Here is a 23,566-nt window from a genome sequence, read left to right on the forward strand (position 1 = left end):
GCATCCTGCAAAACTGAACCACGGTATCCCAACCAAGGTATGAGATAATCACGATATAGAACCTTTCCATCAGCACAAGGATCCAGCAAGTTGTCTCCTCCCCGACTCCCTCCTTAGCTTCCAGCCATATCAGTCTGTCCTTCATTTGCTGTAATTGGGTCGTTTCGGGAATCTTATATAATGGAAATGGAATCATACGGCATGTAACCTTCTGGGACCAACTTTTTCAGCTTTCACCGGTTACAGAGAAAGCTGCTGTGAACATTCATGTGTGCGTTTTTGTGCAGGTGTTAAGTTTTCGTTTCTTCAGAGCAAATGCCCAGGAGTACAGTTGCTGGTATGTGTCTGTGTCTATTGTGTGTGCCTGTGTGTTTGTCCTTGTGTGTGTATTTAAAAAAAAAATTAGGATTATACCGTGTGTGTGCATAGTCTAATATCGTCATAGATTTATCTTACCATAACTCAGTGTAACTCTACAATGAAAACACATTAAAATATAGTGATTGTTTTCTGAACGCTGAATTCTTCAATGTGGAAAGACTGACCTATGGAGCGTGAAGGTGGTCCTTTTCTGGGTAGACTTGGCCTGGGTGGTCACAGCAGCTACGAGGAAGCTTTAGAACCTAGCTCAGCTGGAACAAGTGTGCCTTTTCTTTGTGCAGATGATTTTCTTAAAATTTTTTCTTAATAGCTAAAAAAAAAAAGAGAAGGTGTTATAGTTTAGCGTTTAAAAGAAACATGTACTAAATTCTTTTATAAAAATCACAATTCTTAATGTGTGTATAAATCCCGATTGGAGATCTTATTATCCTTAATATGTAAATATGGTAATATGTTCGTGTGTGTGTTAGTCATTTCTTACAGCCATGCCAGGTCAGTGTGACTGTTAACCTTTTCCTCTGAGGTTCACCAGGGAGAGGCCAGGGCCAAGGTAGCCTCTGGGTCTTCTGTGCCGGCAGGGTTTCCCTGGTGGCTCAGATGGTAAGGAAAGAATCTGCCAGCAATCTGAGAGACCCGGGTTCGATTCCTGGGTCAGGAAGATCCCCTGGAGAAGGGCATTGCAATCCACTCCAGTATTCTTGCCTGGACAGAGGAACCTGGCGTGCTACAGTCCATGGGATTGCAGAGTTGGACAGGACTGAGCGATAAATGTTTCCTGGCTGGCAGGCAGTTGCCGAGTGAGTTGCGTTTGTCTGCTGGTTGGTGGCTCAAAGGTAAAGCCTCTGCCTGCAGTGCAGGAGATCTGGGTTTGATCCCTGGGTCAGGAAGATCCCCTGGAGAAGGAAATGGCAACCTGCTCCAGTACTTTTGTCTGGAAAATTCCATGGGCTACAATCCATGGAGTTGCAAAGAGTCAGACACAACTGAGCAACTTCGTTTTTTTTTTTCATGTTGTGTGGCAAGGCTCCCTGGGTGCTTGAGCAGATGTGCTGTCCACAGATTAGCTTCCTGGCTGTCTTAGGCTTCTTGGATTCTTAATCCTCTTCATCTGCCTGCGCACTCTGCAGTGTCATCAGAAAGATTCTGGCTCAGTGGTTAAGTCTGACGTCAGTGACTGGTAGCCGGAGTTTCCTGACTCTGGGTTGTACCTGTCATCGCTGATGCATTTGTTAGTGATATTTGTGCACATGAAAGCGGGAAGACACACTGTCCATTTGGGGACAACCGTGTGTGTACTGATCTCTCCTAGCGTTGATTCAGACATTGCTTTCCTGTGGAGTTTCTAGAAAATCGATCTCCTTGAATTGCATTTTGTAGTGAGATTTCTTCTTTTGTCTCTTGAAAGACAGTCTTGGTGTCAAGTTTGATACTGACTTGTTCATGATGACGAATAGATAACAAGTGTGTGCCCCCCTTTCCTTAGCTACATACGTAGCCCTCTGTTCCTTAGATCAGAGGGCAAGGGCTACTCCGCCCCCCACCCCCCTCCCCGCTCCCAGCCATACTCTGCTACTCGGATGCCCTGGGCTGTGTGCTCTTGCCTGGCCCTGGGCCATCCCACGTGGCCAGTTCCCATCTGACTCTGTGACAGCCCCCACCATGTGGTGAGGATTGCCTGTTTATTTTTCTGATCCCTTGGTGGTCGATAAGCCCTCTAAAAAGGGACCATTTAATTCATCTTTGTATTCCTGGGGTTCAGCTCACAGCCTGGCATGAATGACCGAGGGAACTGGAGAGAGTAAATAAATGGAAAATCTTAGGGTAAGTGAGAGAATTAAACCTGGCACGCTGGGAGGGCAGTGCACACGTGCTTTCTGCTCTCCTCTCCTCCGCAGGACTAAGGATCGTAACCATTGACTGCACTGAACGTGCCAGGGAGTCCCAGCCAGTTAGTGGCAGAGGCAGGATTGTCTCTGACCTAGTGTCTCTCTAGGGTGGGATGTGCCTTTGCCATGATCTCAAGGAACTGACTGCTTACTGTGCTTTGTGCTGTTGGGTAGATTTCCCAACTTCTCTGAATCTTCTTGAATGGCTTCTGTAAGAAGTGAGCAGTGGTGTTTCCCTTGCCCCTGAGAATCAAATGTGCCTAATACATGCAGTCAGTGCTCAATAAATACCAGTGCCCTCTGCCCACCTCTCTTTTCTATTTTGGTTTGACACCCACATGCCATGCATCTCGCCCTGCTGTGCATTGCAAACCTACTGACGGTTTAAATGACTTAATCTCACAACTAGTTTGAGTCTCCGAAAAAGAAAATAATCTTGTTTTATCTATAATTAGAAGTCAGTCATCTCACAAACTCAGGGGGGAGGTTAAAGTAACAGAATCTTTACTTATGTAAAGATCATTTTACCCCCCTGGGCCGTGTAATTAAGATGTATTTTCTCTGACAAATTTGAGCTGAAAGCAAAGCGCTGGTGCCATTTTTCCCCCCTGCTCCCTAGGAGAGTAGACGTGTATCATTTTGCCTTTAATAAGATTCCAGTGGAACTTTCTAGCCAACTTTACATTCTTGTGTCCCAAACACTTTCTCCAGTCTCTTTGGGGCAACCACTGAACAGGTCAGGGCAGTTTCAGTTAAGTAAGTGGCTTCCTTTTACAGCCTGTCGTAAGAGCATAGCCACAGAGACAGACACAGAAAGGGCAGGTCCAAGAGCCCTGGGTCAGGGAGACAGGGTGGAAATCATTGCTCTTTGCAATATAGGCTTCCCTGATGGCTCAGCTGGTAAAGAATCCGCCTGCAATGCAGGAGACCCTGATTCAGTCCCTGGGTCGGGAAGATCTGCTGGAGAAGGGATAGACTACCCACTCCAGTCTTCTTGGGCTTCCCTGGTAAAGAATCTGCCTGGAATGCGGGAGACCTGGGTTTGATCCCTGGGTTGGGACGATCGCTAGAGAAGGGAATTGCTACCCACTCCACTGTTCTTGCCCGGAGAATCCCATGGACAGAGGAGCCTGGTGGGCTACAGTCCATGGGGTCACAGAGTCAGACACAACTGAATGACTAACACTTACCACATTATTTTTAGTTTTCACAGTAATTCTGTGAGTGAGGGATTATCATCACCAATCTTACTTTATCAGTGGGGAAAGTCACGGGCCAGGGAGGTTAAGTGTCTGGCTCATTATCCCTGGGCTATGAAAGCATAGGTCTAGGAGAACAGAGTCCAGCCAGGTCTGACTCCAAGGCCGTGTCTGGTCACTACTCAACGCCGCCTCTCCCTGTATGTTGTACCCGTTTTGAAGGCCAGAACCATTTATTCAATATTTATTGAGTCTCTATGGTGGGCGGAGGCTGGTCGCTGAGAAATGAGATAGGCATGTGCCCTGCCTTTGTAGAGTTTCCAGACTGAGTCTTCTCTCTAGTGAGGTGTGAAGTCAGTTTAGAGAGTCACAACGGATTTTTAAAAGAAAGAGAAGATCCTGGGATGCACCAAATTTCATGGTGTTTTACGAAACCCTTGTGAAATTACATATATAGTACTTCACAGTGTAAAACACATTTTTTTCCCCTGTAGATTGTGGTCCAAAGAGCTGAAATATACTGACTAGAGGTTTCTGAGTTGGGAGTGAGATGGTTTTGAAACAAGGGAGATAATAAAGTGAAGTCACTCAGTCATGTCCGACTCTGCGACCCCATGGACTGTAGCCTATCAGGCTCCTCCATCCATGGGATTTTCCAGGCAAGAGTGCTGGAGTGGATTGCCATTTCCTTCTCCAGGGGATCTTCCCGACCCAGAACTGAACCTGGGTCTCCCGCATTGCAGGCAGATGCTTTACTGTCTGAGCCACCAGGGAAGCCACAGATAATAGATAAGGGATTACAGACTGTCACAGGAGCAACAGCACATGTGATAGAATCAGGAGGAAGGTGGCAGGATGTCCTTCACACAAAAGCATCAGTGCCTTCTGAGAAGTAGCATTTGGGTGGAGCTGTCAGGGAGACTAGTGGGATGTCAGTGGCCCAGACACAGAAGCAGCAGGTCCAAGAGCTCTGGGTCAGGGAGACAGGGTGGAAATCATGTGGAACGTGTTGTCCGACCGTAATACAGTGCAATTAGAAAATGATACTATCTCTAACTCTATAAAACAGAAATATTACAGATGTAGAAAATAAGCTTATGGTTACCAGGAGATGCGGAAGGAATAAATTGGAAGATTGGGATTCATATATACACACTTGTTGTTTAGTCGGTAAGTCATGTCCAACTTTTTTGCAACTCCATGGACTGTAGGCTCCTCTGTCCCTGGAATTTCCCAGGCAGGAGTACTGGAGTGGGGTTGCCATTATAGGTAAGTAATAAGGACTGGCTATATAGCGCAGGGAATTCTACTCAGTATTCTGTAATGGCCTATAAGGGGAAATTCTAAAAAAAGAGTAGATAGTTGTATATGTATAACTGGTTCACTCTGCTGTACTCCTGAAACTAACATAACATTGTAAATCAACTATACTCCAGTAAAAAATTTTCCTTAAAAGAGAAAACAGTAACAAATAGAAGCAAATCCATTGCTTAGTGACCATCATCATCCCCATCCTCCTTCTTAACTTGGGTCAAATAAGAATCAAAAACTAAATTATGTAATATTGTCCTGCTGACCTTTGAGTTAAATGTTTTTATCTTTAAACTTGTTTCCAAAAGATTTGTCTGTGTTTTATGAAAGCTTTTGCTTACAGGCATTGGCTGACTCATCATTTTTTCCTGGTATCTACCTGAACATCTGGTTGGAAGGCACATCAGGGCATTCCTAGACCAGGATATCTCCACCTGGTCCTCGTGACATTTGGGCTGGATAACTCTCAGGTGTTTATAGCAGCATTCCTGACCTTGCTGACTGGATGCCAGTAGCACCCTTCCCCCCACACCCCACAGTTGTGACAGCCGAAAATGTTTACTAATCTTGCCAGCTGTACCCTGGAGAGCAAAACTGAGGACTTCTCCAGAAGAAATGCCAAGCTCACGGAAGATGAAGTTGCCCATCTTGTCCGACTCTTTGCGACCCCGTGGACTGTAACCTATCAGGCTCCTCCACCCATGGGATTTTCCAGGCAAGAGTGCTGGAGTGGATTGCCATTTCCTTCTCCAGGGGATCTTCCCGACCCAGAATCGAACCCGGGTCCCGGGATAGACTGAGAATGCTGTCTATCCCATCTGTCCATCAGGAGAGGATGTAATAAGATTTCTTTTTTTCTTTTTTTTTTTCTTCTTTGATCAGAAAAGTTAGATTTTTGTGACTGGGCGTTGCTAACGAATTGTAATAAGAGAAATCTATGTTTGTCACTATGAAGTGAAGTGAAGTGAAAGTCACTCAGTCGTGTCCAACTCTCTGGGATCCCATGGACTATACAGTCCGTGGGATTCTCCAGGCCAGAATACGGGAGTGGGTAGCCTTTCCTTTCTCCAGGGGATCTTCCCAGCCCAAGGATCGAACTCAGGTCTCCTGCATTGCCAGCAGGTTCTTTACCAGCTGAGCCACCAGGGAAGCCCAAGAATACTGGAGTGGGCAGCCTATCTCTTCTCCAGGGGATCTTCCCGACCCAGGAATCGAGCTGTGGTCTCCTGCATTGCAGGCAGGTTCTTTACCAGCTGAGCTATCAGGAAGCCCCTATAGACTATAAGAACTTGCACATAAGCCTGATGAGGATTTCCTGCCGTATGTGTACTTTCCTAGAATTCAAAGGGGATTGAAAATGGCTCAGCTGTTCTTTTAAAACCTGATTAACTATTTGATTTTCATTTTTCCATACAGAGGTGGACCCAGTGTTGGGCAGACCTTCTCTGAGGCCCCAGTAGGGTTGATGGGTGGCCTTAGTTTTGTTCCCACGCTTAATCCAGTCCATCTTGTGACCAGTGGCTTTTATTTCTATAACAGGAGCTATTTGTTCTGAGGCCCCATTTTCTCTAAATTGATTTCCTGTCTATTAATCTTCTATACTTTGCCCTGTTTCTTAACCTTTACCACCTTTCTTCTAATATATGCCCCACTGAAGTCACTCAGTTTGTTTTGAGTTGGGTTTGGAGGAATTCACATTGCTATTGCATTTTGGCTGTTGTTTGTTCCCAAAAAATTCCTGTAAAAAGAATTCCATTCCTTAGCCCTAAAATTTTCTTTTTTTGCTATTTGGGGATAAAATTGTGCAACTTGTACCGTTTGTTGTTGCACAGGAAAGACTTCAGGTAGTTCAAGGGGCTCTCCTTAAAAATTCTTGAACAAGACTGTGAATCTTATTAATCTTTTGAAATATTTACAAATTAGCTATTTATTCAAACAATATGCTTTAACACACTGAATGCAGGAGCCTGCTTCCATTCCTTACTTCCTTAGGGTTTCTACTTTGATGTTACCTGATCAGTGAGGGTGTCTTTAAACACAACATAAAGTAACCCCTCTGGGTGCTTAATCCCTTTACCCTCACTTATGCCTTCATAGATATTCATCACCATCTGCACAGCATTATATTTACTTGCCCATTTCTACTTTTTGCTTCCCCTTATTAGAAATACACTGCATTCCCAGTGCTTAGAACACATCAGTAAATATTTGTTTGAATGTATGGATTTTCTTTGTTAATTTATCAGACACTTATCAATGTACCAGGCATCACTGTAAAATCCTTGCAAATGTTAACCCATCTCTGAATGGATGGTTCTCTCTGCCTTTCCTTCACACATATATTTTCTCTGCTTTACCCACTGTTCTTTGAAATAATCACTGTGTTGAACAGCTGCAGCCCTGTCTTGGCATATTTCTTTTCTGTACATAACCTCTTATTTATGTAACTGTTACGGTCTAGCCTGATTCTTTCTGTCTGAGGTCAGGAGAAGGCATAGCACTCATTCTCTTGATTGTCCCACTCCCAGGATGGCCACCTGCCCACATCTGATAATGCGTGTATCTGAAAACATACGAGGAAATCACATGTGCTAAGGTTGGGACTCAATTTACAGTGGTAGCCATTTTTTCAGAGACCACGTGCCCAGCTCTGAGCTGCTCACTTGGACTATACATTGTCTTACTGTTCCCAGGGTGTGAAAAAAAAGGCAACAGAATGTTAATGTGACATAAATACTTAGTCATTATGGATATCATTTTTAAGTGTCAGCTGTAGGGGGTGTGTGTGTGTGTATTCATCTGTGTCCGATTCTTCGTGACCCCCATGGACTATAGACCGCCAGCCTCCTCTGTCCATGGAGTGGGTTGCCATTTCCTCCTCCAGGGGATCTTCCTGACCCAGGGATTGAACCTGCGTCTCCGGCACTGGCAGATGGATTCTTTACTGCTGAGCTACCTGTGAAGCCCAAGATGGCCACTACTGTTAGCCTAAATGTACTTGACTTTCTTGTATGGTGTTATGAATTAAAATGAGGGTCTGATATCCTGTGTTTCTACACTCTTGAATTTCTTGGTATTTTCCTTTAATACCTGGTCATCTTGGCTATGGCATAGCCACCTTCCGTGCCCTCAGTGGCCCCAGACCTGTCCTACCCCATGGGGGGGCACTTATGTGGTGGGGTGGCCACCTCCCTATGAGGTGGGGCCGCTGGGGCCAGCACTTTTCCTGGCAGGTGTCTGGGCCCGGGAAACAGCTGGGAAAGTGGCTGGACCTCAGAAGAGATGACTGGGGTCTGCCCTGGCCTCGACAGTCTCTCAGGACTGGTTCTGACCGACCCTTGTGGTTTATGTGGCAGAAATGCCACCACTGAAGTTTTCATTTTTCTCTGGAAAATAAAAGAAACATGCCACTTTCTTCCATGGTTTATGGAAACCATTGGGTTGGCGCTTCTGCTTTTCTACTGTGTCATTTCCTTCTGCAATAACATGCTATTTGTCTCCATATAGGCAACTTGTTGTTGTTAAGTTGTTTAGGGTCCAACTCTGTGACCCCATGAGCTGCAACTCGGCAGGCTTCCCTGTCCCTCACTATCTCCTGGAGTTTGCTCGAAGATGTGTCCATTTAGTCAGGGATGCCATCCAGCCATCTCATCCTCTGCTGCCGTCTTCTCCTTTTGCCTTCAGCCTTTCTCAGCATCAGGGTCCTTTCCAGTGAGTCAGCTCTTTGCCTCAGTGGCCAAAGTATTGGAGCTTGAGCATTAATCCTTCCAATGAATATTCAGACAACTGGTTGATACTGAAAATTAGAATTCTCCAATCTGCCTGTACTGTTCAGGAAAGTTACTTTGTATGTATGTGCACATGTGAGCTTGTGTAGATCACATTTTTTGTTGTTTACATTTTGCTTTTACATCTTGGTGTTTTTATTTGAAGGACAAACATAAAAATACCAGTGAAAAGAATCAATTCAGTCGCTCAGTGTGTCCGACTCTTTGTGACCCCCATGGGCAGTAGCATGCCAGGCTTCCCTGTCCATCACCAACTCCCGGAGCTTACTCAAGCTCATGGCCATCAAGTCAGTGATGCCATCCAACCATCTCATCCTCTGTCGTCCCCTTCTCCTCCTGCCTTCTATCTTTCCTAGCATCAGGGTCTTTTCCAGTGAGTCAGTTCTTCGCATCATGTGGCCAAAGTATTGGAGTTTCAGCTTCACCATCAGTCCTTGCAACGAATATTCAGGACTGATTTCCTTTACAATTGACTGGTTTGATCTTCTTGAGTCCAAAGGGCTCTTAAGAGTCTTCTTCAACACCACAGTTCAAAAACATCAGTTCTTCAGTGCTCAGCTTTCTTTATAGTCCATCTCTCACATCCATACACGACTACTGGAAAAACCATAGCTTTGACTAGATGGACCTCTGTTGACAAAGTAATGTCTCTGTTTTTTAATATGCTATCTAGGTTGGTCATAACTTTTCTTCCAAGGAGTAAGCTCTTTTAATTTCATGGCTGCAGTCCCCATCTGCAGTGATTTTGGAGTTCAAAAAAATAAAGTGTCTATTTCCATTGTTTCCCCATCTATTTGCCATGAAGTGATGCGACTGGATGCTATGATCTTAGTTTTCTGAATGTTGAGTTTTCAGCCAGCTTTTTCACTCTCCTCTTTCACTTTCATTGAGAGGGTCTTAAGTTCCTTTTCACTTCCTGCCATAAGGGTGTTGTCATTTGTGAATCTAAGGTTATTGATATTTCTCCCAGCAGTCTTGATTCCAGCTTGTGCTTTATCCAGCCTGGCACTTCACATGATACACTCTGCATGTAAGTTAAATAAGCAGGATGAGAATATACAGTCTTGGTGTACTCCTTTTCCTATTGGGAACCAGTCTGTTTTTCCATGTCCATTTCTAACTGTTGCTTCTTGACCTGCATACAAATTTCTCAGGAGGCAGGTAAGGTGGTCTGGTATTCCCATCTCTTTAGGAATTTTCCAGTTTGTTATGATCCACACAGTCAATAAAGCATAAGTAGATGTTTTTCTGGAACTCTTTTGCTTTTTCTATGATCCAGTAGATGTTGGCAATTTGATTTTTGGTTCCTCTGCCTTTTCTAAATCCAGCTTGAACATGTGGAAGTTAATGGTTCACATACTGTTGAAGCCTGACTTGGAGAATTTTGCGTATTACTTTGCTAGCATGTGAGATGAGTGCAATTGTGCAGTAGTTTGAACATTCTTTGGCATTGCCTTTCTTTGGGACTGGAATGAAAACTGACCTTTTCCAGTCCTGTGGCCACTGCCGAGTTTTCCAAATTTGCTGGCATATTGAGTGTAGCACTTTCACAGCATCATCTTCCAGGATTTGAAATAGCTCAACTGGAATTCCATCACCTCCACTAGCTTTGTTCGTAGTGATGCTTTCTAAGGCCCACTTGACTTCACATTCCAGGATGTCTGATTCTAGGTGAGTGATCACACCCTTGTTTTTATCTGGGTTGTAAAGATCTTTTTTGTATAGTTCTTCTGTGTATTCTTGTCACCTCTTCTTACTATCTTCTGCTTCTGTTAGGTCAATACCATTTCTGTCTTTATTGTGCTCATTTTTGCATGAAATGTTCCCTTGGTGTATCTCATATTCTTGAAGAGATCTCTACACTTCTCCAATTCTATTGTTTTCCTCTATTTCTTTGCATTTATCACTGAGGAAAGCTTTCTTATCTCTCCTTGCTATTCTTTGGAACTCTGCGTTCAAATGGGTATATCTTTCCTTTTTTCCTTGCCTTTTCCTCTTCTTCTTTTCTTAGATATTTGTAAGGCCTCCTTAGACAACCATTTTGCCTTTTTGCATTTCTTTTTCTTGGGGGTGGTCTTGATCCCTGCCTCCTTTACAATGTCAGGAACCTCTGTCCATAGTTCTTCAGGCACTCTGTCTATCAGATCTAATCCCTTGAATCTATTCGTCACTTCCAGTGTATAATCGTAATGGATTTGACTTACGTCATACCTGAATGGTCTAGTGGGTTTCCCTACTTTCAGTCTGAATTTAGCAATAAGGAGTTCGTGGTCTGAGCCACAGTCAGCTCCCAGTCTTGTTTTTGCTGACTGTATAGAACTTCTCCATCTTCTGCTACAAAGAGTACAGTCAGTCTGATTTCAGTATTGACCATCTGCCGATGTCCATGTATAGGGTCTTCTCTTGTGTTGTTGGAAGAGGGTGTTTGCTATGACCAATGTGTTCCCTTGGCAAAATTCTATTATTCTTTGTCCTGCTTCATTCTGTACTCAAGGCCAAATTTGCCTATTACTCCAGGTATTTCTTGACTCCCTGCTTTTGCATTCCAGTCCCCTATAATGAAAAGGACTTTTTTTTTTTTTTTTTTAGGTGTTAGTTCTAGAAGGTCTTTTAGGTCTTCATAGAACTGTTCAACTTCAGCTTCTTCAGCATTTCTGGTCGGGGCATAGACTTGGATTACTGTCATATTGAATGGTTTGCCTTGGAAACAGAGATCATTCTGTCATTTTTGAGTTTGCATCCAAGTACTGCATTTCGGACTCTCTTGTTGACCATGATGGCTACTCCATTTCTTCTAAGGGATTCTTGCCCGCAGTAGTAGATATAATGGTCATCTGAGTTAAATTCACTCATTCTAGTCCATTTAGTTCACTGATTCCTAAAATGTTGATGTTCACTCTTGCCATCTCCTGTTTGACCACTTCTAATTTACCTTGATCCATGGACCTAGCCTTCCAGATTCCTATGCAATATTGTTCTTTACAGCATTGGACTTCACTTCCATCACCAGTCATATCCACAATTGGGTACTGTGTTTGCTTTGGCTTCTTCTCTTCATTCTTTCTGGAGTTATTTCTCCACTCATATCCAGTAGCGTATTGGGCACCAACCGACCTGGGGAGTTCATCTTTGCGTCCTATCTTTTTTCCTTTTCATACTGTTCATGGGGTTCTCAAGGCACAGTAGTGAAGTGGTTTGCCATTCCTTTCTCCAGGGAACCATGTTTTGTCAGAACTCTCCACCATGACCCATTTGTCTTGGGTTGGCCCTACACGGCATGGCTCATATTTTTATTGAGTTAGAGAAGGCTGTGGTCCATGTGATCAGTTTGATTAGTTTTCTGTGATTATTCACTGTATATAAAAGGATACAGTGAATAAATAGGGGGTAGACTCCATCATTGAATGATTGTTTTATGTTCCGGAGTTTGTAAATCTGGTCAAACTGGTCAGCGTATGAAGCTGAATGGGTGCAGTTACTACTCTACCCAATCAATGGTGATGAAAGAACCCTGTGTAGATTTTAGAAGTCCACGCATGTTCTATAATCAGTCTTGCAGTGTCTGAGTTGTCTCTGGTACACAATACAATGGGTTTTCCTGGTGGCTCAGTGGTAAGAACCTACCTGCCGTTGCAGGAGATGTGAGTTCGATCCCTGTGTTTGGAAACTCCCCTGGAGAAGGACATGGCAACTCACTCAGTATTCTTGCCCAGAAAATCCCATGGGCAGAGGAGCCTGGTGGGCTGTAGTCATGAGGTTGCAAAAGAGTAGGACATGACTTAGTAAATAGACAACAGCACATATGCAGCACCCACCACTGGTCTTGGAGTTTAAAGCAAGATAGGGCTTCCCTGATAGCCCAGTTGGTAAAGAATCTGCCTGCAATGCAGGAGACCCCAGTTCGATCCCTGGAGAAGGGAAAGGCTACCCACTCCTGTATTCTGGCCTGGAGAATTCCATGGACTGTATAGTCCATGGGGTTGCAGTTGGACACCACTGAGTGACTTTCACTTTCAGGCTGTCAAGCAAGCAAAGCAATTGTAATTTATTTATTTAACTTTTTTTTTTTTTTTTTTTTTGCCTGCTCCCTGTTGCCTGAAGGATCTTAGTTCCCCAACCAGGGATTGACCCTGTGCCTCCTGCAGTGGAAGTGTGGTGTCTTAACCACTCAACAGCCAGAGGAGTCCCGAATCAGTTGTATTTTAAACCTGAGAGGATTTGTTTTCCTAAAGATCACAGGAATGCTATTTATAGATCTCAGTTGAGAAGGGAGAATATTTTTTAGACTTTCCTGAGAAGCTGTGTTTCAGTCTCTGAACAAATGTAGACGGTGTGGTGAATTTTGTGACAACACTTAAATTGAAGAGCTTTGCTTTGAACTATATCCCATGGTCCCTTGAACATATTATACAGTGAAATCAAATTACTTTCTGAAAGATTGGTCAGCCAGCTTCTTAACTGTTACTGCTTTGCATCAGAGGGAGAAAAGTGAACTGAAAAAGTTATCATTTCTGTGATTTCCGTAGGAGGGTTAGTACTTGAACCAATGTCTTTTCGGAATATCAAATGTCAATTGTCAAAATAATTTGCTACCTTTAAGAATAGGTGAGGTTTCCCAGGTGGCACTAGTGGCCAAGAACCCTCCTGCAAGTGCAGGAGACGTGAGAGACGTGGGTTCCATCCCTGGGTTGGGAAGATTCCCTGGAGGAGGAAATGGCAACCCACTATAGAATTCTTGCCTGGAGAATCCCACTGACAGAGGAGTCTGTTGGGCGACAGTCCTTAGGGTCCAAGAGTCAGTCACGACTGAAGCAACCTGGCACAAAAATAGGTAGGTGGCATGAAGGAAATTAAAGTGTTCTCTGCAGTCTGATTTTTGCTGGTATTGTACTGCGATTATATTGTAAGTTGGGAAACAGTCTGTGGAAACTGTTCATTGCCCATAATTAAGCTGTGAATTCGTTCCCCCTCATCAGGTATTCACGTACAAGCAGAGCACAATCACACACCAGAAGGTGATGCCTATGCACGCCATGGGCGAGGAGGGCGTGGATGACATGGCCACCCTGACGGAGCTCCACGGGGGTGCCATCATGCACAACTTGTACCAGCGCTACAAGAGAAACCAAATCTATGTAAGTTCCGCTCTCAGTCCCTTAAAAATCCTTCCAGTCTTTTCCTTCCTCTTGCTGGGTCACACGGCATACAGGATCTCAGTTTCTGGACCAGGGATCAAATCCATGCCCCCTGCAGTGAAAGCATAGTATCTTACCCACTGAACCATCAGGGAAGTTTCCAAACTCCCTCCAGTTTGAGTCTGTTTATTTTTGTTTTCAGAGAGTTATTTCCTTTTTGAGAACCTCCCGTTCTTCTAAGTAAAAGCTATATTTCTAGTTGTTTTTTTTTTTTTTTTTTGCCAAATTAGAGATGTGGGTCCATAAATCATGTTCTCGTGTTGATTGCCTGGACTTTATTAGCAGGGATGGCTTTGCAGCGAAGGATAATTTGACCTCTTTCTTCTCCTGAGTGCATTCTGTTCCTGAGTGTTCTGTTCCATAAAGAAGTCACGAAGAGTGGTTTGACTTCCTCAGTTAAGGGCTGAGGAGAAATGTGGCTTTACAAACAAGCAGACCTGAGCTCAAGCTTTTTTTCTTTCTCTCATTTTCTTGATTTTTTTTCTCCTTTTATGGATTTTCACTTTTTTTTTTTTCTGGCTCTGAGGCGCATCCATGGAGAAATTTTTTTTTTTTAATATATGATTTTTAGAAGTTACATTCCACTTACAATTATTACAATATTAGCAATATTCTCCATGTTATGCAGTCCATCCTTGCATCTGTCTTGGACCTCCCTCTCCTCCACCCCTATGTTGCAAGCCTCCCCTCGTCCCTGGTAACCCCTAGTTTGCTCTCTCTCTGCGGGTCTGCTGCTTTCAGGTTACCCTCACTAGTTCATTGTATTTTTTAGATTCCACATGTAAGTGATGTCGCAAAGTATTTGTCTGACTTACTTCAGTTAGCATAATGCTCTGCAAGTCCATTCATGTTCTGCAAATGGCAAAATTTCATTCTTTTTATGGCTGAGTAGTATTCCATTGTGTATATGTATGTATGTGTGTGTGTAAATATCACATCCTCTTTATCCATTCATCTCTTGGTGGACATAGGTTCCTTCCATGTCTTAGCAATTGTAAGTAATGCTGCTGTGAACCTGGGGTGCATGCATCTTTTCGAACTAGTGTTTTCATTTTTTTTTTCCAGATACATATCCAGGAGTGGAATTCCTAGGTCATGTGGTAGCTCTATTTTTAGTTTTTTGAGAAAACTGCATACTGTTTTCCATAGTGGCTGCACTGATGTACGTTCCCATGAGCATGTAGGACGGTTCCATCTAAGGGACATTTGGGTTCAAGGGGACCCATCTCACTTTGGGATTGCTCTTTTGATTGGAGACACGTCCTGGTATAAAAAGCAGTCATGCACATTTCTCCTCAACTTTTATGAACTCTGTGCCTATATTATAAAAGTAATACCTAAAAATCGCTTCTGTAGTCATCCCTTTCTGACATTAAAGTATAAATTACATCATCTGTCAAGAATGATTTCAGAGTTTCTCCTTTCCACCTGCCTTTGTTAGCAGGTCTTTACTGGGCAACTGCTGATAGGTGTTTATTTTTCTTGTCAAGTTCAAATTTATGCAGTTTTTTAAAAACCAAATTTTAATATTGTAAAAACCCTTCATCTTGCAGTAGTTTTTATTCTTTAGGAGTTAACACTCAGTTTTGGTGGTATGCCTGTGATTATGATGAATAATAATATCAGCCATTCCAATAACTAGGATTCCCTCATAGCTCAGCTGGTAAAGAATCCTCCTGCAGTGCAGGAGACCCCGGTTTGATTCCTAGGTCTGGAAGATCTGCTGGAGAAGGTATAGGCTACCAATTCCAGTATTCTTGGGCTTCTCTTGTGGTTCAGCTGGTAAAGAATCTGCCTGCAATGCAGAAGACCTGGGTTCGATCCCTGGGTTGGGAAGATCCTCTGGAGAAGGGAAAGGCTACCCACTCCTGTATCCTGGCCTGGAGAATTCCATGAACTGTATAGTCCATGGGGTCACCGAGTCAGACTTGACTGAGCAACTTTCACTTTTCACTTTCCAATAGCCAGCAGGTGCTAACTGAAACTCAGGATCCTCTTAGTATTGTGGTTGCTCTAGTTTATCCATCCTTAGACCAGGAGAGGAGAATTGGGAAAGAGGGAAGAATTAGATATTTGTTAATGCAAAATTTTCCTCAGCTTCAAGAAAAGAAGGTGTTTATTTGCCTTCATTTAATCATGGGAAGGTGGCATTTTTGCCAGATTGACCTAATGCTTGGCAAATGTCTTCAGACAGCCTTGTGTGGAGAAATGGAGTCGCCTTCTAGTCCTCTGACTAACCTTGCTTACACTCAGTCTTTAGAGACCGCATTTTCCAAATGTTCTGCAGAAAAGGTCATCTTCATACATGTTTCTGTAAAAGTGGCTGTGTGTCATAGCTTGTGCATGTACTTGTTGAGCAAATGTGGGTTTCTCCTGTTCCCATCTCAAAAGAGCTTCCTTCCCACCTACACAGGTGTCCAGGGACCCATGCCTGTGCTTTCAGCATTAAGGCTTTGACACTGCTGTGTAACTGTTTACACAGCAGTTTCCTTGCTCAGTTTGTCAAGGACTGATTTTGTCTCTCTTGAGCCAAGGGCAGAGTCAGGCACCTGGCAGTTGTGCCATATGTTTGTAAAATAGATGCCATTCATACTAGAAGCAACATAGTTGATGGTAAAAGTGAAGCTGGATTTAAAATTTCTTTATTGGTACCTATCTCTTATAAATGAATATTTCAGAATTCATATCCTTCTGCCTTTAGATGTAAGTTTTTGTTATACATTTAATAGTCATGAAAAAGTCAATTAGGGGGAGAACTACTGAAGAGGGTTAAAGGACAGAGCCTTTTAAAGCTCCCCTCCACCATGATGATGTTGTAAACCTGAATAAACCATATGAATAGGATCTTGATTTTTTTTTTTTTTCTGGAATGAAGATCTTTTCTTTCCCCTTTGAGGGGAAAACACAGGATTTTTGTACATCCAATTTACAGCTCAGGTCAGTTATTTATACCCTATATGCCTTCCTTTTAGAACCTAGGTAATTGTACTATTATATAGAAAGCAGCCCTCTTGATGTCCATTAGTGAAGCTGTTTTCACTGGATGCTGGTACCTGTCAGATGCTGCCGCAAGGAGAAAACCACCACCTATCAGAAAAGCACAGCTTTCCACCTTTATCTCAGCCCTAAAGTGATGCTTGTCCATGTTTTAAAAGAGGGAAAAATGGCTTGACTTGTAACAGAGGTACTGTGTTAGTTTTCTTTTGCTGGCGTAACAAATTACCATAGCTATGATTTTTTTTTTTTTGCAGTTTAGTTAGGTTCGTCTGAAGGGGTCTTACCGGACTAAATTCCAGGTGTGGCCATGCTAGGCTTCTTCTGGAGCCTCTAGGGAAGAATTTGTTTCTTGTTCTTTCCCAGTGTTGCCAGAGGTCAGTTCCTTGCGATTGTAGGACTGAGGTCCTCTTTTCTTGCTGGCTGGCTGCTGATTCCTGGCTGGTAGAGGCCTCCTTCCTTCTCATTCAAAGACAGCAACCCTGGACCTAGTCCTTTTCATGCTTTAAATCTCTTCCTCCTTTCATCTGATCTCTGACCAGAGCCAAGGGAGGTTCTCAGGTTTTAAAATTCATGTAATTAGATAGGGCTTACCTGGGTTAATTCCCAGTCTCAGAGCTTACAACCTTAATCATATCTTGAGTCTCTTATGTGGCAACATCGCTTAAGTCACAGGTTCTGGAATTAGGTGAACATCTTGGTGGGGCTCGGTCGTGTCTGACTCTTTTCGACCCCATGAACTATACAGTCCATGGAATTCTCCAGGTCAGAGTACTGGAGTGGGTAGCCTTTTCCTTCTCCAGGGGATCTTCCCAAGGGCTTCCCAGGTGGTGCTAGTGGTAAAGAACCTGCCTGCCAGTGCATGAGATGTAAGAGATTTGGTTCGATCCCTAAGTTGGGAAGACCCCCTGGAGGAGGAAATGCAACCCACTCCAGTGTTCTTGCCTGGAGAATCCTATGGACAGAGGAGCCTGGTGGGCGACAGTCCATGGGGTCACAAAGAGTCAGACTCAACTGAGCGATTAACACTACTAGGACCACTTGGTGGGGCAGGGAGCAGTGCATTACTCTGCCCACCACAGGTGCCCTCCTTCGAGTCCTGTCATTGAGAAGGAACCTGCGTGTGTCTCCCCCACCACTCTGGATCATTTGTTGGCTTTCTGTTTGGGGCATCACAGGTTGCTGGTAAACAGACCCATCTCCAGGTAGAGGGGTCTGTTGTTTGTGCTAAGAAGGACCATTAACTTCTCTTCTCCTTGAGGGATGCTCTCATTGCCTGAGAACATTATAAGACTTCAATAAAATATTTCTTCTAGCTTTTAGCATCCTCCATTCAGATGTGGGTGGAGGCAAGAGACATGGGTTTGATCCAGCTGGATTGAGAAGATTCCCTAGAGAAGGAAATGGCAACTCACTGCAGTATTCTTACCTGGAGAATCTAATGGACAGAGAAGCCTGGCAAGCTTGGGGTCCTTGGGGTCCATGGGGTCCTTGATAGTCCATGGGGTCACAAAAGAGCTGGACATGACTTAGTGATTAAATAACAATTCAGATGTGGGTAGAGAGCTATGAAGGCGTAGAGCACTCAGTAGACAAATCAAAGTTGAGTCCACTTTTCTCTACTCATCTCCCCTTGGGCTCTATATTAACCATTTAAGTTTTTGTGTCAGTTTAAAAACTTTTCAAGGTCAGGTGTCGTCTGATAGTATCCTTATTTCTTCAGGGATCTGAACATTCTAAGCTTTCAGGCTTTTGTGTGGTTTTCTTCCCAGGTAGCCTGCCATTGCAGGAGCCATAAGAGACACGGGTTTGACCCCTGGGTCGGGAAAATCCCCGGAGGAGGGCATGGCAACCCACTCCAGTATTTTTGCCTGGAGAATCCCTTGGACAGAGGAGTCTGGCTAACTATGGTCCATAGGATCACAAAGAGTCAGAAACTACTAATTCGACTTAGCACGCACTAACATGAATGGTTTTCTGATCCTTTAAGACTGTTCCGTGAAGATCTAGACTTCATTTTACAATTTTTATATTCATCTTTTTGCCAAATTTCTATTGATTTTTCACTTTTACTTATCAATATTAAAAAATAATTTTTAGCCTCAACAAATAAAAGGCCACATGTCATAACCCTCGTACCTGATGGGGCTGTTTCACAATAGAATGGCCAGTGAAAGCTTTAAGAACCTTCCTAACCTTTGTATCAGTACCTCTCCCAGTCTTACTCATCTAATACCATGGGTTGTTATTTGGAAAGTTCCCACTTGGAACTTGGGGCTGCTCCTTCTGGCCACAGAGACTTTGCAAACCTTGGGGTCTGTTGGTCTCTGTGGCTCCAGCCTTGCCACTGGTCCAGTTTGGCTCTGACCGCCGGGTTAGAGGGCTTCCCAGGTGGCTCAGTGGTAAAGAATCTGCCTGCTGATGCAGGAGATTCGGGTTTGATCCCTGGGTGGGGAAGATCCCCTGGAGGAGGAAATGGCAACCCAACTCCAGTATTCCTGTCTGGAGAATCCCAGGGACAGAGGAGTCTGATGGGCTACAGTCCACGGGGTCACAGAAGAGTGAGACACAATTTAGTGAGTAAACAAAAACAACAATAACAACTCGGGTTAGAGCAGCTCTGTTCTTCCCTCAGTTGCCTGCCCCAAACCCTTGCCTCCTGCCTTAATACAGGATTCCCTTCCTAAAACTTCAGGTTCTCTTACTTAATGCTCCACCTAGTCAGCTTTCCCATCCTCTGGCGACTTCCCAGATAAGAACTCTGCTTATCACGGCAGCTCTTGATCTGTGGCTCTGCCCCAGACTTTCACCCCAAACCTCTTGTCTCTGGGTTTCCGGCAGCTTGGAGAGGGTCCCCTGAGTCCCACCCTGGGAAGAAGTGTCTCTTCCCACCACTGATGAGGCCTGATGTGGACAAGTCCCCACACCTGTAAGTCCCTAAAGACTTGGAGAGGAGGGGTGTGTGTTGTACAGAGTGATAAGAGGTTGGGGGGTAGGGAACAAATTGGTGGGTGGGGAGGAGAGCTGGCTTCTCTTGGAGAAGGGGCAGCAGCAATGATACTACAAAGGAGGGCTGAGAGTTTTGATTTGAAGAAAAGGCTCGAGAGATGCCTTTTTGAAGGTGGAGAGATGAGAGTGTATTTGGTGTGATGGCTTTGCTAAACTGGGAGAAAGTTCCTTTGTTTATGGAGTCTGATGTTTGGGGAACATCTAATAGTGGAATCCGTAGGGAGGGGTCAGGACGCCTTTAAAAGCAGTGGTTCTGGACCAGATGCATGGGTTTTAGGGGACTTTTGGCAATACCTGGAGGCATTTCCAGTTGCCATAGCGAGGGCAGAGGATGCTGCTGAAATCTGTTAATAGTTGGTAGAGGCCAGGGATCTACTAAACATGCTCAGGTGTAGAGGACAGCCCCCCTGCAAAGTTATCTGGCTTAAGATGTCAGTCATGCTAAGATACCCTGCCTTACTTAAAGCTAGGCAGCAGTGTTTGGGCTTGGTGGTGAAGAGACTATATTGTCCTTGCTAAAGGCTTTTGAAGAGGCTGCTGCTGCTAAGTCACTTCAGTTGTGTCTGACTCTGTGCGACCCCATAGACGGCAGCCCACCAGGCTCCCCCGTCCCTGGGATTCTCCAGGCGAGAACACTGGAGTGGGTTACCATTTGCTTCTCCAATGCATGAAAGTGAAAAGTCAAAGGTAAGTCGCTCAGTTGTGTCCGACTCTTCGCGACCCCATGGACTGCAACCTACCAGGCTCCTCCATCCATGGGATTTTCCAGGCAGGAGTACTGGAGTGGGGTGCCATTGCCTTCTCCGTTTGAAGAGGCAGTTTCCCTGAAAAAAGTTTAGAAGGGTTGATACGGAAGTGATGTGATACAGTCTACAGAGGGTAGGTTGGATGGGAGAGTGTTACAATATCTCAAAGGGGGTAGATATGAGGGTTTTGGACCACAACCTGATACAAAGAGCTGACTCACTGGAAAAGACCCTGATGCTGGGAAAGATTGAAGGTGGGAGGAGAAGGGGATGGCAGAGGATGAGATGGTTGGATGGCATCACCGAGTCAATGGACATGATTTTGAGAAAGCCACAGGAGATAGTGAAGGATAGGGAAGCTTGTTGTGCTGCAGTCTATGGGGGTCACAGAGTTGGACACGACTGAGCGACTGAACAAGTGCAGCAGAGATGGGAGTAAGCAAGAGAAAATTGCATGTGATACCCAAAGGGGAAGGGGTGAGGGAGGCAGGGCTGGCTGTAATGATGCCCTGATGTCCCCAAGAACAGTTCTGACAGTTCCTCCAGGAGAGGAGAGTGGGAGAGACGAGCTGGGTTTTGGATGCCTGTTGCATCGTATTCTGTGGAGCCTGGATCATTTCACATTCTGTACCCAGCATCTCAGCACCCGCTGGACAAAAACAGATGAGGTCTCTGTTGCATTGACCGTCAGCTCTGTGTCCAGAGTGAAGGGATGGCCTGGCCAGCTCTGTGGTGTGGCAGTTTTGTTTTCTGTCCAACAGAAGAGAAACCCGTTGTCTCTATCGCAGGGTTTGTCGTGCTCTCAGTCAGTTGCCTGTGGGAGCCTCCTGTCTAAGGAGCGGGCTGGAAACCACATCACAGCTCGGCTGCAATTATGGGCTTGAGGATGGCTCCAGAGGGAGCCCCGCTCTGTTCCACCCACCTCGTGGGTTCGTTTGTTGGTCTTGCTGAACAAACGGCAGAGCTAAGAGTCAGATGAGTCCGTTTTAAGATGTGGAGCTGTGTCTAAAGATAAACGGTTGTGAAAGCACAGAACATGCTTCACAGCTCGTGTATTTTTAGGTGTTTCAAAAATAAAACCCTCCTCTGGGAAGGTGGCCGTGCAGACTGAGTGTGTAAATGAGTTTGTTGTTCCCGAATTAACTTCCAAACCCGTAAAAGGTGCTGGCAGGCAGCTGCCTGTTGAAGCCATGGGAATTACAAGTGAGCTCACCTGGGCTGCCCACCGTGTTCCCATCAGGCCAGCCACGCTGCAGGGTTCAGTGTGTGGATCTCAACCTGCCATTCATTTCCTGGATTCATTCAGTCTTCGCAGAGGAGACTTTTGGGGGTTATTTCCCATCCCTTTCCAAAGCCAGTGTCAAGTAACAGCGCGCCTCTCAGGGATGGCCTGAAGACTGGATGGCCAGCAGGCTTGGCATTTGTCTCATACCGGGAACAGCTGAATACAGTGTGGTTTGTCAGGGTTTTGTTCTTCACATGAAATCAAGACTGGTATTGCCAGAAGATGATTGTAACCATCTGTCTGACTCTGTGTATTTTTAAACTTGACCAAACATTTATCCTCTTGAGTTGCCATTTCTACATCGGCACATGGTGGTGGCAATTAGAAGCTTTGTTTTTGTTCATTTTTCTCCCCTTTCCGGCCTCTTTTGGGTCAGATTCCTTTCAACAGGGGAGGAATATGAGTCAGAAACACACTCAAATTAAGTGGAAATGTAAGAATCTAAATGTAAGTTTGACTTTGGTCATATATCTTGAGTTACTGGTTGTGATCCAGTTTTCAATGAAATTGAATTGTTTAATCAGATGAGGATGGCAGGCAGTTTTGTTAGGGAAGAAGGTGGGTGTGGAGCATGAGAACTCAGTTAAAAAGAGAACTTATTGGTGCATTGGTAATAAATCCAGGTGCCTCCAATGTCTCTATATTGATTCAGCCCTGCCTGTGTGCCAGGCTGGGCTTGTGGCTCCAAGGATGCAAAATTCCTCTTCATCATGGTAACTTTTTCATGAAATAATGAATAAACAAAATACAGTGCCCCTCCAGGACCTCCTAGCTTGTTGATGAAAGCAGACACATCATACCTTTGACAATGGCTCGGGGCAACAATGACTGTGATAAAAGTGCTGGGGACACAAAGAATGGGCATCACAAGAAGAGGTGAGGGGGTCAGAAAAGGATCCCAACTGGGGCACTGGTGCTGAGTTTTGAAACATTCCTAGGGGAATTCAGCCAAGAGGGAGGGTGGCTCTTCCTGGCAGAAGATCAACAAAGACTTGGAATAGCGTGATTTGTCTACCTGCAGGACAGGCAAGAACCTGCAGTGAAGGTTTGTGCAGCCGACTGGCGAGGTGGTCAGGAGCAGGCGAGGAAGGGCGCTGTGTGTGAGTTAGTGACCTTGAACTCATTCGTGAAGGCTGGCAGGGGACAACGTCAAAGGTGACTTCTGGGAACGCTCACTCTGACTGTGGGTGATGGGTGAGTCCAGCAGGTGTATCCAGTCTAGGAGGAGAGCTCAGTTCCGTTCAGTCGCTCAGTCGTGTCCGACTCCGCAACCCCGTGAATCGCAGCACGCCAGGCCTCCCTGTCCATCACCAACTCCCGGAGTTCACTCAGATTCACGTCCATCGAGTCAGTGATGCCATCCAGCCATCTCATCCTCGGTAGTCCCCTTCTCCTCCTGCCCCCAATCCCTCCCAGCATCAAAGTCTTTTCCAATGAGTCAACTCTTCGCATGAGGTGGCCAAAGTACTGGAGCTTCAGCTTTAGCATCATTCCTTCCAAAGCAATCCCAGGGCTGATCTCCTTCAGAATGCACTGGTTGGATCTCCTTGTAGTCCAAGGGAGTCTCAAGAGTCTTCTCCAACACCACAGTTCAAAAGCATCAATTCTTCGGCACTCAGCCTTCTTCACAGTCCAGCTCTCACATCCATACATGACTACTGGAAAAACCATAGCCTTGACTAGACGGACCTTAGTCGGCAAAGTAATGTCTCTGCTTTTGAATATGCTATCTAGGTTGGTCATAACTTTTCTTCCAAGGAGTAAGCGTCTTT

At 44.8% G+C, this 23,566-nt stretch overlaps 1 protein-coding gene across 1 annotated transcript in view; it reads left to right on the top strand.

Annotated features, from left to right (window-relative positions):
- The window catches only part of MYO10 (myosin X), a 261,210-nt gene that overhangs the window by 100,075 nt on the left and 137,569 nt on the right, over positions 1 to 23,566 (top strand). Inside the window, 1 exon segment of the mRNA XM_018065535.1 lies at positions 13,542 to 13,700. Within this exon segment, the coding sequence (XP_017921024.1) occupies positions 13,542 to 13,700 (159 nt within the window).

Source organism: Capra hircus, chromosome 20 (assembly GCF_001704415.2).
Source record: "Capra hircus breed San Clemente chromosome 20, ASM170441v1, whole genome shotgun sequence".
Lineage (NCBI taxonomy): Eukaryota > Metazoa > Chordata > Mammalia > Artiodactyla > Bovidae > Capra > Capra hircus.